The sequence below is a fragment of the Colius striatus genome, chromosome 4, assembly GCF_028858725.1.
Source record: "Colius striatus isolate bColStr4 chromosome 4, bColStr4.1.hap1, whole genome shotgun sequence".
Taxonomy (NCBI): Eukaryota; Metazoa; Chordata; class Aves; order Coliiformes; family Coliidae; genus Colius; species Colius striatus.
Window position 1 is genome coordinate 33,165,263 of NC_084762.1, and position 16,693 is coordinate 33,181,955.

Genomic DNA, 16,693 nt, shown 5'->3' on the forward strand with positions numbered 1-16,693 from the left:
TCGGCGCAGGGTGGTCGTTGCCGCGTTCCGGGTGTTTGAGGCGAGCGGCCGTCAGCGCTGTGCTTCCCTGTCTGTGTGCCGGCAGATCCGCTAGAGGGCACGCTGGTGCTGCTGCCGGCCGAGGCCCAGCGGCGCCTCGTGCAGCTGGTGTACTTCCTGCCGCGCCTGCCCGCGCGCCTGCTGGCCTGCCTCAGCCGCTGCTGCATCATGGGCAGGATGTCCGCCGAGCTGGCCGCCACCCTCATCGGGATCCTGAACATGAGGTACGGCTCACAGCGACCACAACACCCCCACGCGCGAACCCGCACTCCTTAAACGCCCGCTTGGGTAACGGTTTGCATGGAAACACCCCCACCCTAACACTTGACGCTCATGAAATAGAAGCCGGCGGTGCATGCGCTCGTGTGCGCTGCTCTTTCGCGTCCGTACAACTTACTCTTATTATAAATGCCGCACTCACCTAGCAGCTACGGTTTGGCTGTTTCAGTGTCCTGTTAGAAATTATTCATGCCCTTCGTGTCTCTGCCGTGGCTTGAAAGAGGGTGAGTTTGCCTGTAAAGTCGGGGAGAGAGGCTGCCACTCCCCTTGCTGGGATTTCACACGGGTGTTTGGCTTCGCTGCTTCTGCAAAAAATAGACTGGCTTTTCTCCACTCAGTATTGTTGAACCTTGGATAAATGAGCAGGAATTAAGCTTACAAACTATGCTTAAAGTGATCTTAATGCTTTTTGGAACATAAACTTTTTTTTCTTCACTGTAATACGTCACAATGCATTTTACTGTCAAATACCAACCTGCCCGTATTAGCTGTATACCATGTGAATAAGGTGACTAACGGATGACGTGATGGTGATGCATTCCTGCTATGAAACTGATATTCTGTCTAGTTTTGGGAAGGTGGGCCTCAAATTTTATTTCTTAAAAAAGAAGAGTTCTCTGCCATATGTTGGAAGTTGTGGCAAACCGTAACTTTAGAACAGTGGTTGTAACAACTGAAATGAGTAATAAGCACCCAAAGTGTTTATTTTATTGTTAGAGCTTACCAGATTTTCTGTGTGGGAGATTTTTATAGTAATAGCATAATTGTTTTCTAAAGATTATCAGAAAGCTGTAGGTGGACTGCGGGAACTTGGTCGTTTTGATAGAAGATGCAAAGAGGCAGGTTTTTCTGCCAGAAGTAAGTTACAATCCTGACAACAGAGGAGGAGGAACAACTTCTCATTTTTCAGAGGTGCAAAGAAAGTGTTTTCATTTATGGCATTTGGAACATGTTTTAAACTAAATTGGATTGAGGGACTGGGGATTATTTGCCCAAGAAGTCAATCTGAAATAGCTAGATCAAAAAAACGTACCACGTGCAAATTTCTTGTATTCGTAAGCCCTAACAGTCCTGCTTTCCAAGTTTCTTAATAACCTTGCAGTCTTCCAGAAAAGAGATACTACTCTTGGGCATTGTTTTTCTTTGATAAGGCTGTTCCTGTTGCATTGAGAGGAATCACTGTTAAAAACAGCGACTTGATCAGTTTTCTTGAGAAACACATCTGAAAATAAAGTCTTTTGAGAAGATTAGCATTAGTCTTTTATAGAAAAAGTAAATGCAACAGTATTAAAAACAGATTCTCACCTCTGTAGCTAGCTTAACTCGTACAAATTTTAAAGGGCTTATCGATGATGCTTTTTTTTTTTTAGCAGTGGCTCATCTACTTAATATAAAGATAAAGTCTATTTTGTGAAAGATCTTTTTCTCCTTATCATTGGAACTGCAGACTTTTTTCATCCTAAAACCTTCTTCTTAGGATACCTTAAAGAAATGGAGGACCAAGATGATGTCAGAAATGTTAATGTCCAAAAATAGCTTGGTTTGGCAAAGATAGGGAAAGAAGTAACAATATTGAGAACAGAAGAGGCTGATATTATTTCCTTGGAAAAGAAGTTGTACAGTTAGGAAACAGTAGTAAATTTTCTAGATACAAACCTTAGTTGGGTGTTACGAGCTTCATAACTTGTCATGGCACACAGGATACATTGAACTAATTTTCCATCTTATGAGAAAGATGGACTATTGTGTTCAGTTTTGTGTTGTGCTTTTAGATAATAATGTGGATGAATGAGATTGAGTTTAAAGGACAGCAGACAAAGAATGAGTCTGGAAGTTGTGATAACAGGGAATGACTGACAAATTGGCACTTAGGCAAATGAGGTTGGGAAGGAATTGGAGTTGTGTGTGTAAAAGGCTGTTGAAAGGAAATGGGAGAACACAATTTTAGCAGGATTAGAAATTTAGACCTCAGACATAAGAAAAATTTAGGTTTGAGTCTCAGTGAAATTATCTGAAATCAGAGATATGTACTAGAATAGATTGCGTAGAAAGGGGTGTAAATATGGTTCACTGGAGAGTCTTAAATCAGGTTGGACAAAAGTATGTCATGGATGGCAGGGGCAAAGCTTTGAAGGAAGTAGGGAGACTAGGTAACTTTCAGTAATCATTTACAGCTCTTGTGATCCTTGGAGTTACACATGCAAGTTTTTTAAACAATGATACTATAACAATGTGTCCAGTTTCACAGTTCTGTGCCACAGTCTGATTGATGGGACAGTTTCCGTAACTTTTAGGTTGTGCTAACTTTGCAGAGAGAAACTGATACAAGTCAGTCCTCTGGGAGATGAAATTTATGAGTACACCTGATGTTGTCAGTAGATGGCACTGGTTTTCTTCCAGTGTGTTCATGTTCTGTTTATTGAAGGGGGAGTGCTTATAAATCTCTTTTCTTTCTCTGCCACCTGCTTATCTGTCAGGCTTTAAATAGATTGCATTCAGGAACATCGGAGGCTTGCTGCTGTATTTGTTAATTGTTCTTAATTTCTTTAAAAAAACCTGTTTATTCCTACATTATTCTTGACTGCCAAAGCATGCACATTTTTACATGCATCTGGGAATGCACACACATGCCCGTGTATATTTGCCAGAGAGAAGCTATGTTAAGGTGAATTTGCTGAAAATATATATGGATGATAATAAGACTGCTGCAATTATGCCAAGAACAATCATTATAAACTCCAGGAAATCATAGCTTTTTTTGTGTGTGTGTGTGTAAACTAGAAAAGTAGGTAGCAAATGTATCCAGATGGCTTAAACCACAACCCTGTGATGATATCAGATGGTAACATTAAATTACAAGTATTGTGTGTTAACTTTTAGAAATTTTTGTTTATTAGAAATGGATTTTGAAGACATACAGTCGTTTCCACTTCTTAGTTTTGCAATGGTGAAATGAATAGCCAGGTAGTCTGCAGGAGCCCATTATATGAGCCACAGTGGGCTCTCTGTGCTGAGAGTGAGGATGGTGTTGACAGTATTTCCATATATAATGGGAAGGTTTCCCAGCCCGGTTGGGTGATTATACTGTTAAATTATTAGGATGGTTCCTGTCACACTTTTAGTCTATGTTCAATAAAGCTTTACCAGTTAGGCACAGTCCCAAGGACTATTCTGAAAAAAAATCTGACATGCTTTGGATGCTGGTATGAACATGGCCAGATTTACAATAATTGATCTTGACCAAGGAACAGACCTTGCTGCTGTTTGGGTCGCTGAGACGACCAGCTGAGAGCTGGTGAATGTTATGTGACACAGGGAGAGAGATAAAAGGTTTTGGCTTAATTTCTCTGCTGTTCTCCTCCAGCACTTGCCTTGTGCCTACTGTAAGTTACTGTAACATGCCAGGGTTTAGGGGTATAAATCTTCCCCCCCCCCCCGCTCTTGTTTGTACACAAATAGGTGAGGAAAGGTGTGTGAGTGAACAATCTGTGACTTCAGACTGAGAGAAACAAGAGGTGATTGCTTCTTAGAATTAGATAGATTCCCCTAGTTAGCCTCTCGTTAAGATGCTGAGGAATTTAAATTTATGGAGACAATTGGAAGGGTGTGGGAAGTATTTTAGTAAGTCTTTTTATCAAGTCTACCAGAGGGATTTTTCTGTGGTCTTTAGATGGTGCTATTTAAATTGATGAACCATTTGTCTTGATGCAGTATGACACATTTCTACAAGTTCAATATTTATTTTTAATTTGTGATTTATTGGAATAACTGGTAAATATAAGAAAATAGTAAGTCTCACAGGAACTCATCCAGGTGGGTTTTCAATGTCCCCAGAGAAGGAGATGCGATGGCCCATCTGGGCAGCCTGTTCCAGTGCTCCGTCACTCTCATAGTGAAGAAATTTTTCTGTGTGTTCCTTTGGAACCTCTTATATTCCAGCTTGTACCCGTTACCCCTTGTCCCATCGCTGGCTGTCATTGAGAACAGTCTGGTTCCATCCTCCTGGCACCTCTGATTAATGTAAAATCTGGGTACTTACTGTGATGTATCATGTGAAATATGGAATAAGAATGATGAGATTATGACCAAATATGGAAACTAGGAAGTTAGATTGCTGACTTGACAGTAAAAGTTGCATCTCCTCGTGACATTGTCCTCTGGTGCAAATAAAGAAAACCTAATCCAATGTAATTACGTTGATGCAGTTTATTCATATGCGGTTTATTCAGCATAGGATTCTACTATCCTCACGAATCTGATGTTCAGAAAGAACCAGGATAGACATTTTACCATCTGTTTGGTATATGATGTAAAACTCTGTCCCTCCAGATGTATTACCCAGCGGTGTTTTAGGGTCATAGTGGAGTTTTCAATTGTCTGTTGATACTTTTTTTGTAAGTAAATGCTACTTTTACTTCTTTTGGTCATCCTGGTTATGTGATCTGCAACCTTTGATGGTGTACCTTGAGGAGACACACTGAGAATTCAAACTCTAGGTAATGAAGAGCCTATATACTACTTCATTAAAGACTGAGTGAATGCATTATTGAAGACAAGAAAAACATGATATTCCCAAAAAGTACTTGCAAGCTGGGGAGAACCTGGTGAGGATATTGTAAACAGTTATTGTGAATAACACTACTGATAGAACAATTGAATAGAGTAATTCTCATGAAAAATGCAGAAAAGGTATTTACAAAAAAAAAAAAAAAACAACCCAACCACTTACAAGTCATTATGGTACAATGGGAGGTCAACTCAGTACGCCTTGGAAAATAAGTTGAAAAGCATGCATCATGTGTAAGTAGGTGTAGTAATTATGAATGGGTTGCTAAGAAAAATGTAAGAATGGTAAGGTCTGTATTCATTGAGAGGTACATTTTTCTGGCTGTGTTTTTACACCCCTCAATTTAGAAACAAAAAGGAAGGAGAAAAGTATTAAAGTAAAGGAAATACTTAATGCAAAAAGTGTGTACTTCAAAAATGTTGACGTTTCCCTCATTGGATGCCACTGGGGATGAAGGGAGAAAGATTCGTCTATTTTTGTTGCAAGATCAGGAGAGATCCCTAGTTCCTGAGAATGGTATCCTGGGATAGGTTACAGTGCACTTCTTTGTCTGACTCTGGTCTGCAAATTTTCTTTTCCTTGCTCACAGTTATGTAAAGATTTAGGACCTGAGAGAAGGAGAGGCTAAGCTTATGTTTAAGGACGTGGCCCTCTAAATTTGTCCCCAAGTGGTTGTTTATAGTTTGATATTACTAACCAAGGGGAAAAGAATTATGTTTCTGTACTTAGAATTGCACCAGTCAGTAAATGCTGTTTGCTCATTAGTGAATGTTTCTTCTAATTTGTGTTCTTGTTTATAATGTGTACACAATTCTTCCAACAACCTCTGCAACCATGGAGCAAATGAGTAGCTGACTGGCTTACTTTTAACAATGCATAGCTCAAATTGATGTTTTCTTAAAGTAGGGTTCATATTTTTCCCCAAATCCCTGGTAATTCCTTGAAGATGTTTGTTGCATTTTGCCACATCTTCAAACAGAAACACTTGATCCTTCAAGAGAAATATGAAAGTTAAAAAACTCACACCAGCAAACCGTTGTCTTACATATGGTAGGTACCCTGTTACAGGAAAAAGAAGTTAAAAACTCTTCACTTGCTCTCAGTTTCTTCAGGAGCTGTGCTTCATGGAGCTAAGTTGGTGTGAATGATGAGATAGGTAACAGGGTTGGAGAAGTATTCAAAGATCCAATTATTCTTAAACAATTCCAACACCAGTCTGTGACAGTCTCAGTTTCCTGCAGATCCTCATTAACCACGAAACACAAAACTGATTTAATCCAGTTGGTGCAAGAACCAGAGTTTATACTTTATTGCAGTTGCAAGCATTTCAATTTGATAGGAGTGAACTATGCTAAAACTGAGATAAGTATTGCCACAGGGCTTTTTAGTGTTTTAAAATAACATATTTTACAGTAGTACAAGTACATGCCTATGCTGTGAGAAGTCTCTTTTTAGAATGATTTTATAACCTGGAATTAAAGAAACAATTGTAGGAGGCCTTGGTTTAAATCTGTGATCAATGGTTGATAAAATACATTGGAAATGGGATCAGCTACCATAGTGTAAGTTAAATTAGATTTCTCATTCACTTGCAAATGTTTAAATAATGTTTAAAACTTCAGGAACACCCAACGTTAGAATATTCTCTATTATGGCCGTGGAAGCACTTCCTCGGAAGGCTGAAAGAATTGGGTTTTAGTTTGCTTTAACAGAAAACCTAGACCTTTGACTTTACACTTCTTGAGTTCTTTTTATGTTGATGAAGAAAAGAGCAATAGTATCGATGCCTCAGAAGAACTATGCATCTTGCATTTGCTTTTTCTTGTTATAGTTCAAAAGACTGAACTTTGAGATTCATTACACTTTTTGTCAACACAAAAACCTCAAAATCCCAACCCAAATTCTAAGCAAAACTTGCTGTGTTTAATAGGTGTGTTGCTATGTGAGTTGGAATTTGAGCAATGTTTTTATAGAAGGACAGGTGGAAGGATAATTTCTAATATGACTGCAGAAAGGCTCATCAGTGTTCTACCAGAGACCTTGAAATTACTCAGAGATTCCTTGTGACTATATAAGTCAAAACCAACACCTTAAACCTGAAACAGTAGTCAATTAGTAGCTAGTTCACTCAGGAAGCACAAATAAGCAGTAGCCGAGAAATAACCACTTGTTTTGGCTTGCAACTGTGTGATGTGGCCCAACTTGAAAATAACAACAGCGTGAAAAAAAGGAATGAGGTCTGTCTGGAGTGAAAAGTTAACAGCAAGTGCTAAAGAAATGCATTTCACAGTTGCAGTGACTGGGAAATATTGGCCATGCTAATGGCATGAGAAGCAGGGATTTTTTTCTTTTTTTTTTAAGTTAATTAGATTAATCTTTTTCTGTAATACCAGTTGACGTACTGAGCAGGTTACCTAAAGGTGCTGTTGGAAGCCTCAGGAGTGAGGCTGTGAAGGAGGGTAGGTAACCTTACGGAAATGACAAGATTTAATTTATCATAGTAAATGTGGGTTTGGATTGTCTGATTGGAGAAGTCTCACTCACGTGTGCTTTGACAACAGGTTCCCATTGTCAGTAAAAAATTATTGAAAAACAGGAGCTTGTAATATGCTTATTACTTTTCTTCCACCTAAAAATCACATTTTAAAAAAACCCTGAAGGGTTTGTATTTTTAAAGTGCCCATAGTTCTTAGTTATCTAGAGTAGTCTTAATATATGAAACTGATTTTTGAAGTAATTTGTAATGTATTTGTAGTACATCAGCGTCCAACAATTTCTTTTGTTTTGTTTTTTATCTTCTTTCCGATGTCCTTTCATGTGGACCTCGAAATTGAGCAGCTTTACCTACTTTATAGACATCTATGATTTGGATTCTAAGGTAATTGAGGCATTGACAGCTGGTTAGACTTGTATTTAAACAAACTTCTCCTATGCTGTAATGTTTTTCTGCTTGTGTTTTGTAAGATTAGAAGGACATTGATCTTGGTCTGCTCTTTCAGTCTTGTGCTCACCATTGAACTGTTGCAGGGCTACTGTTAACTAGCATAAAGAAGGGATGAGAGAAGCCTCTACTATGGGGGGGGGGCAGGAATTCTGTTCTAAGTGAATTAATACCTCATTTAATGATATGTTACCACTGACTTCCTGTCCTTCAGTTTTGAAAAGTATTCATTGTGTCATGGAACCTCTGGGTTAGAGATAGGAGAGTGATCCAGTAAAACACCTAAAACCTATTTGTTTACCTGAATTGGTGAGCTGATCCTTTCCTCTACTGTTTTTAACCATCTCATGCCTCATATGCCATGCACCTTACAGATGACGCAATAAAGAAGGCAGGAACAGGTCAGGCTATGTTATCCCTCATTGCATAATCCAGATTGATCCATTCATCCATGACTTGAACAAGGGATAAATCTTTATGACAAATAATATTATCATACTCTTAAGGCACATGCACAAGGAAGCCAAGCTGCAGATTATAGGCAACTTTCTCCATCACTTTCTAAATTTACCTTAATGCTCTTTTAACATTGAGCCTTCTTTCGTGTATGTCATAGCTTTCCCTTTTTTAAACTGCAAATTCATTTGGGGATCTTGAATTTGTATGTGTGCATCTGAGTGTAGTTCTGCTTGTAGGTGACTTAAACCCATTTAATAGCTCTGCAGAGAGTTTGTGTGTTGTTTTTCCTGGGGCAGAACAGCACACAGTCTCTCTGCTCCCTCTTATGTCTGCATCAGCAGCACTTAGCTTGGCATGCTGTTAGGTTGCTCAGAGTGCTTGTCCTGTTTTTTTGAATGTGCAGATAAGCAAATGTAAGTGTTCAAACAAAAGTGCTGAAGAGTTTGGAAGATTTCCATACATTTAGCAATAAACTCTAGATTAATTTTCATGTCCAGTCATCTCTTAAGTTTACTACAGTTTTTTATATGTTTGCTAGCCTGTAGTGAATCTTGGTTTTGTTCAGATTCTTGTGGATTTCATGTAAAATTCTTGCATCCACCTGTACTATGAGGAATCTGACACACCTACTAGCTGTTGCGTGGAAACATGTTTTTATATTTGATTGTTTTAAACCAGATTCTGACTAGCTCTGTCATGCAAGTCCCTGCGCCCTGAATTTGGGCTTCTCACAAGTTCTTTCCATGTTTTCTGTCTTTCTGACCAAGAATTTTTATTTTCACATTTCCCCAATTCCTGTTGCAGCTTATCATTTGATGTGTCTCTTCCAGCATTTTGTACTCCCACCATTTTGCTCACTGATTGCATCACAGTTTGAATTTCTGTGTCCAGTAAGTCCTCAATTCTCCTGAATCTTTCTTCACGCTCACCAATGCTTATGAGTGACCTCAAGTGTGACACATGGTCCCTGTGCGGTGGGTTCAGGCAGCTTCTTCCCCTGTGCTGAACAGGACACGGACTTCGTTCTTTCTTCCAGTATATGGATCTGATTCTTGTGTGAATAGTCACCTTATGTAGAATCTCTGGGGAAACAGGTTGCAAGTTGTCTTGCTAATTTAGTCGACTAGGTGTGAAATCTCTTTGATGCCGTAATGAATCAGATTGGGACCTCCTTGGAAAGAAGGATGAAATTCTCCCTTCTCTGGCCACAGCCAAGGGCTTTGCCCCAGGACAGCTCAGTGTGGGCAGCCAAGTGACATGAATGGAAAGGGATTGAGACATTGTGGGTGAAGAAAACAAAGTAGCAGGAGGTCTGAAGGCTGCCTAGGAATTACAAGGGACCACAAAAAGCTGCCTGCTCCCCAGAGTTGCTAGGTCACCTGAAATGTGGCTGGAAATAAGGATTTACCATTAAAGATGCCATGTGAAGTGGGGGCTTTATTTCATAAAGCCTGTCTGTTCTCTGTCACCTAGCTGTGGTTTGGATTTTTTTTTCCTTCCCTTAGAATTAATTATCCTATGTGGTAGTCTGATTAAATCCTAGGGGGTTTTTTAATTTAAATAAATTCTGAAATTCCTTTCCATTTCCCCTTCCTTTTTTGAGTAGCTCCAGACATGTGCCTATTCTAACTGTCACTTTTGTGAATGCTGAAATACTGTGGATGCATTTTCTTGGGGTGGCAAAATGTATATGCCTGGCACAAAGGTATTCCAAATTTGATATTTTTGTTCCCAAAACATGGAGCTGTAAAAAATTTCTGAAAAACAAGCTTTCCAGAATTTTTTTACCCATGAGATAAGCCATTTTGGCTGCTAGCAGAGAGAAATTAGGGGAAAAAAGTGATTTGAGGCAGATAGTTGGCTAGGAAAATTGCATTTGGAAGCTCTGAAATTTTGCAAGATTGTAAGAGCAGAATGCAGCACTCTCTTAGGGCAGAGATCCACCGTCTGCAGTGCAAGTGCCAAGAGCAGCATACAAGTAATTTGAATAATACACATTTTGCATAATGTGGTGGAGGTCTGAGCTGCAGCCTTTGGAGGGAAGCGAGTGACACGTGCTTGTTCCCAGCTCCTGGGTCTGCAGGGATACAGGGACGAGATGATGCCCTGCAGGTGCTCACTGGTGTCCAGCTGCTCCCACAAGTGCAAACAGCTTCCAGTTTGAGAAATCAAAGTAGGCTGGTGCTCTGCTTCCCACAGCTTACCCTAAAAAGGGAAGTGTCAGGCAGCTCTCATAATGGGGTTGCTTCTTTTTGTGTTCTAAATCTCAAAGCAAGTCTTTAATTTAGCTCTGTGTTTAATGGCTTTAGCTGCCGTAAGGTAGATGCCGAGGCTGCTTTATAATGGGATCCACTGTTCATGGAAAGAGCTATATTAAAAACAGAGGGTATAATGAAAAGTACAGCCCACCTTTGTGATATAGTGACTTTTACCAAATAAGGGAAATAAAACTAATTTAATTTACTGTGTGTTGACTGTCCTCACTTTATTAAAGGTTATACTGGCATTTATGAAAAGTTGCTATCTCAGTAATTTTGTCAACTTAGCAACCTAAGCCCGTGTAAGAGTACAAAGTTCAACGTTACTTGTCTTGAAAAGAGCAAGTTCTGGTTTTGAAGCTGTTTAAAATGCTATTCTGACAACAGCAGTTAGAAATAGGAATGCTAAAATTACCAATTTAGTCATGCTAATTGATTATATTGTGCAGGTAGGTTGTGAATTCATAATTATATGTTTTTTTTAATAAACTATCTGCTATTGGTTTTGTGTAGATCATCCTTTGCAGGCTGGAAGTGCCAAGTGCAGGATAATTCAATGAGTGATGTGGACTATTTCAGCTTCTTGTTTTCAACCCTTATAGGTAATCCATGTGAATGTCATAATTCGAAGTTAAAATGAAATCTGTTTTGATTGTCAATTACTAGATTTAATTTAGAATAAATGATTTAGTAAGTACTTCCTGAAAGTAATTCTAACCTTGTTAGATCTTTTTGATGTGAGACACTCTTTTTTCTTCTTGATCTGATTTTTGGCACCCTTTTTTTATACACTTTAGCATTTGGACTGGATATTTGCATAGTTTGGAAAATATGACACAAATCTAAATTTGGCATATGATATAAACAAGACTTTTTTTTTCTAGATTTAAGTAAATGCCTTTTATTGGCTTGTAGCAGTATAAATGAGTGCCTCTGGGATTTCCTGTAAACGTGCTTACGCTATTAAAAACATTCCATCAGAATAAAGTAATCAAAGTATGTTGAAGTGAGCTGCCCAAGGTCAGCGTGTGAGCAGAATTACTTGCGCTACGATGTTCTTACTAAGATGTAAAAATAGTTATATTCTGTGGTGATGTAACTTTGGAAAATTACAGTGGCCAAATGGCATAGTATTACTGAGAAGTATCTTCCAGTAACTTCTCCTGTGGTAAAAAGAAAGTGTTTTTTATTTATCACCTCAGTCGTTCATAATGTTCAAATACGTACTTTCAAAAGTTATCTTTTTTCCTAAGATGGTGAAGAGAGCACTGTACTGTTAACTAAGAAATGAAAGCAAACCCAAAATCACTGTTTTTGTAAAACATCTAATGCCTGTCTAGAAATAATTAGCCAAATGATTATTTTTTTTTTAACCCTGAGGTTATGTTAGAAGGCTGTTGAGCTGTGAACACATGGTGAAATGTCTTGCATTATACCTAGTATATACTGGTTTTAAAAGTTATCTTTTTAATATGTGTATGTTGAAAATAGCAGCATAACATTGGCTTCTTACAGCTTTATTTTAGTACCACATTATACTTAAAATGGGTACACCATTGATTTTTCAAATATTTCTTTCTTTCAGAAGTCAGCATTTGTATTTTGATACACTTAAAGTACCAAGCAAGAGCTTTTAACAAAAAAGTGTTATGCAGAAGTAATTTAAAAGGCAGGTTTTGTTGATGATGCTGTTGAAACAGAACAGTACTTGGCTTGTTTTGTGATACTGTTGTGCTGCTTCTTTTTCTCTAGGGTTTTCAAGAGAGGAGTTGACTAGTCTCCAGGGCATTAGAGGAAAACCACACATTAGCCAGACACAGCTTTCACCTGTCCGTCTTTACCTAACTGATCTGGACCAGTTTTTACACCACTGGGCTGTGACAGAGGTAATACATCAACACTAATTCTAAATGACAGTGTGCAAACTCTGAGTGCTCTCCATCCTTTTCCACAGATGCTTAAATCTTGTTGTGAGTTGAGTTGAAAAAAGAATGAAAAATATAATAGCTGTCAGCCAACATTTTTCTACAGCCATCAGATAACATTTTGAAGGAAACTGCTGTGAAAAGTGAATGTTCAGACATGTAGCATGTAAAACAGAATTCGTGGAGAAAATGAGCAGAAGCCTTGGTGGAAAATTCTTAAGAACTAATGAGATTAAGACCATAAATTAATTGTAAAAGTACTAATTATTAAGAGTTTTTTTTGAGAGTAAATTCTACTCTTAACTAAAAAGTAGTTGCATTAAATGAGATTTTTAACTTAGAAGCAATATTAAGTTGGCATTGGTGGTTATTTAGAATAACTTTTTATGCCTATTTAATAACAATTTATAGGGATTAGAAACTTGTCTGTGAATTAGATTACGGCTTGTAAGATTGTAAGAGCTGAAACTTAATTGCATTGTTGGTTCTAAAGGGATCTGAGCTACTAGATTTTATTCAGAACAGGTGCATTAGTCTTCATTCTGGCTCAACTTTTTTTATTGCCTAGCTCACCAGAAACCACTTTAAGGTGTGAAATCTTGTTTTAATGACCTGCCAGTTTGATAGTATTTATGAAAGCTCTGTTGTGATTACAGAAAGAGTGTAACTAAAGTTTTCAGTTTTATGATTGATTCTGGGTTTTTGTGGCAATCTCTTTGGTTCAAGAAAGCAGTATAATACATTTAAACATTATGAATTAGAAAACAAAAGTGATAATCTACTGAAACTAATAACAGTCTGAGGTGTATATTGAGTGTGTGCTCTTCTGTATAGTATTTTAAGCAAAGTTGTTGTTAAGTACTGTGACGGACACACATCTTTAGATGTCATGCCTTCAGCTAGTTGGCCCATGGAACAGCTAAACTTGACAATTTGTTTTACTTTGTTTCTTCTGGGCGCTAATGAAGCATTTTCTCACCAAAACTCCTTTCTCTGATGGTACTGAAGGGTTCAGACCCAGTCAGCATGGCCTTATGAAACAGGTCCCACTTGACTAACCCGCAGCCTACCCAGGTGGCCAAAAAGACCAGTGGCATCCTGGCTTGTATCAGAAGTAGCGTGGCCAGCAAGACCAGGGAAGTGATTGTCCCCCTGTACTCAGTGCTGGTGAGGCCTCTCCTCGAGTCCTGTGGTCAGTTCAGACCCTCAATACAAGAAGGACTTTGAGGTGCTGGAATGTGTCCAGAGGTGGGCAACAAAGCTGGTGAAGGGTCTGGAGCACAAGTCTGATGAGGAGCAGCTGGGGAAACTGGGCCTGTTTAGTCTGGAGAAGAGGAGGCTCAAGAGAAACTTGATCACTCTCTACAAGTACCTGAAAAAAGGTTGTGGTGAAGGGGATGGATCGGTTTTTTCTCTGAAGTTAAAAATGACAGAGCAAGAGGAAATTGCCTCAGGTTGCTGCAGGGGAGGTTTAGATTGGATGTTAAGAAAAACTTCTTCACTTGAGAGCATTGGAACAGGCTGCCAAGGGAGGTGACTGACTCACCATCACTAGAGATATTGAAAAGCTGTGTAGGTGAAGTGCTGAGGGACCTGGTTTAGTGATGGGCTTGGCAGTGTTAGGTTAGCAGCTGAACTCAATCATCTTAAAGATTCCAACTGAAATGATTCTGTGAAAGACTAGAATGCTTTCTCTTCATGTCCTGTACAGAACTGTACAGAACTCTGTGAAGGAACCAGTGAGATTTTAGCATTATCTACAGTATCTGAAGGATTTATATATATACTTATACCTGTTTCTGAACATGCCACCTCTTGAGTCATCGTTCTCTTTTTGCTTCTCTTCCACAAATCTTAAGTTGGTTGAGAAGCTACTCAATAGGACAATTTTTATGTAAGGACAGTGAAGTTGTTTGTTTGTAGATCACTTGTTTGTGTCTTTGGTTCATGGTTGCAATTTGGTTTTACTTTTTTTTTAACATTTTCTTTTACCATAAAAAGGAGTTGGACTAGATGATCTCTAAGGGTCCCTTCCAACCCCTACCACTGTATGATTCTATAATATTTTTGGTGAGTCTGGTGCCATCAGAGTCAGTCAATATTTTCAGAAACTTGAGACTTGCTTTTTTTCAAGTACTTTCTATTGGGAAAGATGCAAAGTGCTCCCTGAGGCTCTCAGAAGTGGATGGCAGTGATTGAGCAGAGAGTTGGATATATCCTTAGTTAGTAATGAAAGGTGATTTGCCATCCTGTGGAGCACTGCACTGCTGTTGTGGTAACCTGAGGGCTTTTCTGGCGACTAAGTTATGAAAGAGAGAATAGGGAAAAAAACCCCAATGCATCAAAAATCCATTTGTAGATGGTACAAAACTGGGAGGATTGGGTGATAGGTGAGATGGTTGTGCTGCTGTTTAGAAGAAAATGGACAGGCTGGAGAGCTTAACAGAGAGGAAACTCATGTAGTTCAGTAAAGGAAAATGCAGTTTCCTACACGTGAGGAGGAGTAACCTCAGGCACTAGTAAATGCTGGAGGCTGACCAGTGGGAAAGCAACTCAGCAGAGAAAGAGCCTTTAGGTCCTGGTGGACAATAAGCTGCCCATGAGCAGGCAATGCACCTTTGTGGCAAAAAAAAAAGCGCCAAACAGCAGCCTGGGCTGTGTGAGGAGTGCTGCCAGCAGGTTGAGAGAGTGCTCCTTTTTCTCCACTCAGCACCACTGTGGTCACATCTGAAGTATTGTGTCCAGTTTTGGGCTCCCTAGTACCAGAGAAATGTGGACATACTGGAGCATCTTTCATATCAGAAAAGGTACAGAAAGCTGGGACTGTTTAGTCTGGACAGGAGAAGGCTCGGGGTGAATCTTATCAATGTGTGTAGATACCTGATGAGAAATGATGGCAGGGTCCTGCCTTGGGAAAAATCTTTCAGTTTAAGATTTGCCAAAATTTGTAGGATGTCTTGAAAGACAGTGAGATATGATGGCTCTGTGTGCATTGAGTTTGAGGAGAGTGGGGATGGAAACTGTTTGCTTCCAAGTGGATGTAGTTTATGATGTGACACAATTTTGGAATAAAATTATTTTCAGCTGGGAGAGAAAATTATTTTATTTTCATGAAGAAGGGCTACAGGAAATAATAAAACCCAGCCTGAATTAGTCATGCTTCTGGTGGAACTGAGTGGAGCAGCACAGCTTCTGAATGCCGAATCTTTCATGCTTTCCCTTGCTGGGTAAGGAAGTTTATGGTGATGCTGTAATGTTAAGCAAAATATTTGTAGTAATTTAGAATACCTAGTAAGTGAGAACAGCCCTCCAGTGGCTGCAGAGCAGGCAGCATTCAGGCCTCTGCTTTGTGTCAGGAATTCTTCGTTTCAAAGAGATCCCATTGCGTAGTTGTCATTCAGAGTTTCCTCATGACAGAAAAATATGGTGGATGGAAATAAATAAGGAACTGATGGAATTAGGATTTGACAGCCTGGTTTCCTATGAATAAATGATAACTAGTGATCAGGTTCGTATTATTAGTCCATCCAGCTTTCTTCTCTTCCACCACTAGTTTTATCTGAACCACTGGCTAGGCTTTGGCTCTCTGCTAAAAGAATAAAGTTGCAAATACTGGTTGCCTATAAGTTTTACGAAAGTAAACAGCTGGAAGAGAAGAAACCGAATCACAGAATGGTAGGGGTTGGAAGGGACCTTTAGAGATCATCTAGTCCAACTCCCCTGCAGAAGCAGGTTCACCTAGATCAGGTCACATAGGAACATGTCCAGGTGGGTCTTGAAGACCTCCAAGGAAGGAGACTCCACAACCCCTCTGGGCAGCCTGTGCCAGGGCTCCCTCACCCTCATAGTGAAATAGTTTTTTCTTGTATTTAAGTGGAACTTTTTGTGTTCCAGCTTCATCCCATTACCCCTTGTCCTGTTGTTAGCTCCTACAGAAAAAAGGGATGTCGCAACCTCCTGATAGCCACCATTTAGATATTTGTAAATATTAATGAGATCCCCCCTCAGTCTCCTCCAGACTAAACAGCCCCAGTTCCCGCAGCCTTTCCTCGTATGAAAGATGTTCCATTCCCCTGATCATCTTGGTGGCCCTGCGCTGCACTGTCTCCAGAAATTCCCTGTCCCTCTTGAGCTGAGGAGCCCAGAACTGGACACAGGACTCCAGATGAGGCCTCACCAGGGCAGAGCAGAGGGGGAGCAGAACCTCCCTTGACCTGCTGGCCAC

At 39.5% G+C, this 16,693-nt stretch overlaps 1 protein-coding gene across 2 annotated transcripts in view; it reads left to right on the forward strand.

The window, feature by feature from the left end:
• The window catches only part of TEX10 (testis expressed 10), a 55,229-nt gene that overhangs the window by 25,614 nt on the left and 12,922 nt on the right, over positions 1–16,693 (forward strand). Inside the window, exons 10-12 of one of the 2 annotated variants that reach the window (XM_061995485.1) lie at positions 86–263; positions 11,057–11,145; positions 12,296–12,429. In XM_061995485.1, the coding sequence (XP_061851469.1) occupies positions 86–263; positions 11,057–11,145; positions 12,296–12,429 (401 nt within the window). The remainder of the gene's footprint in view (positions 1–85; positions 264–11,056; positions 11,146–12,295; positions 12,430–16,693) is intronic. The other variant, XM_061995486.1, reaches the window with a different exon arrangement.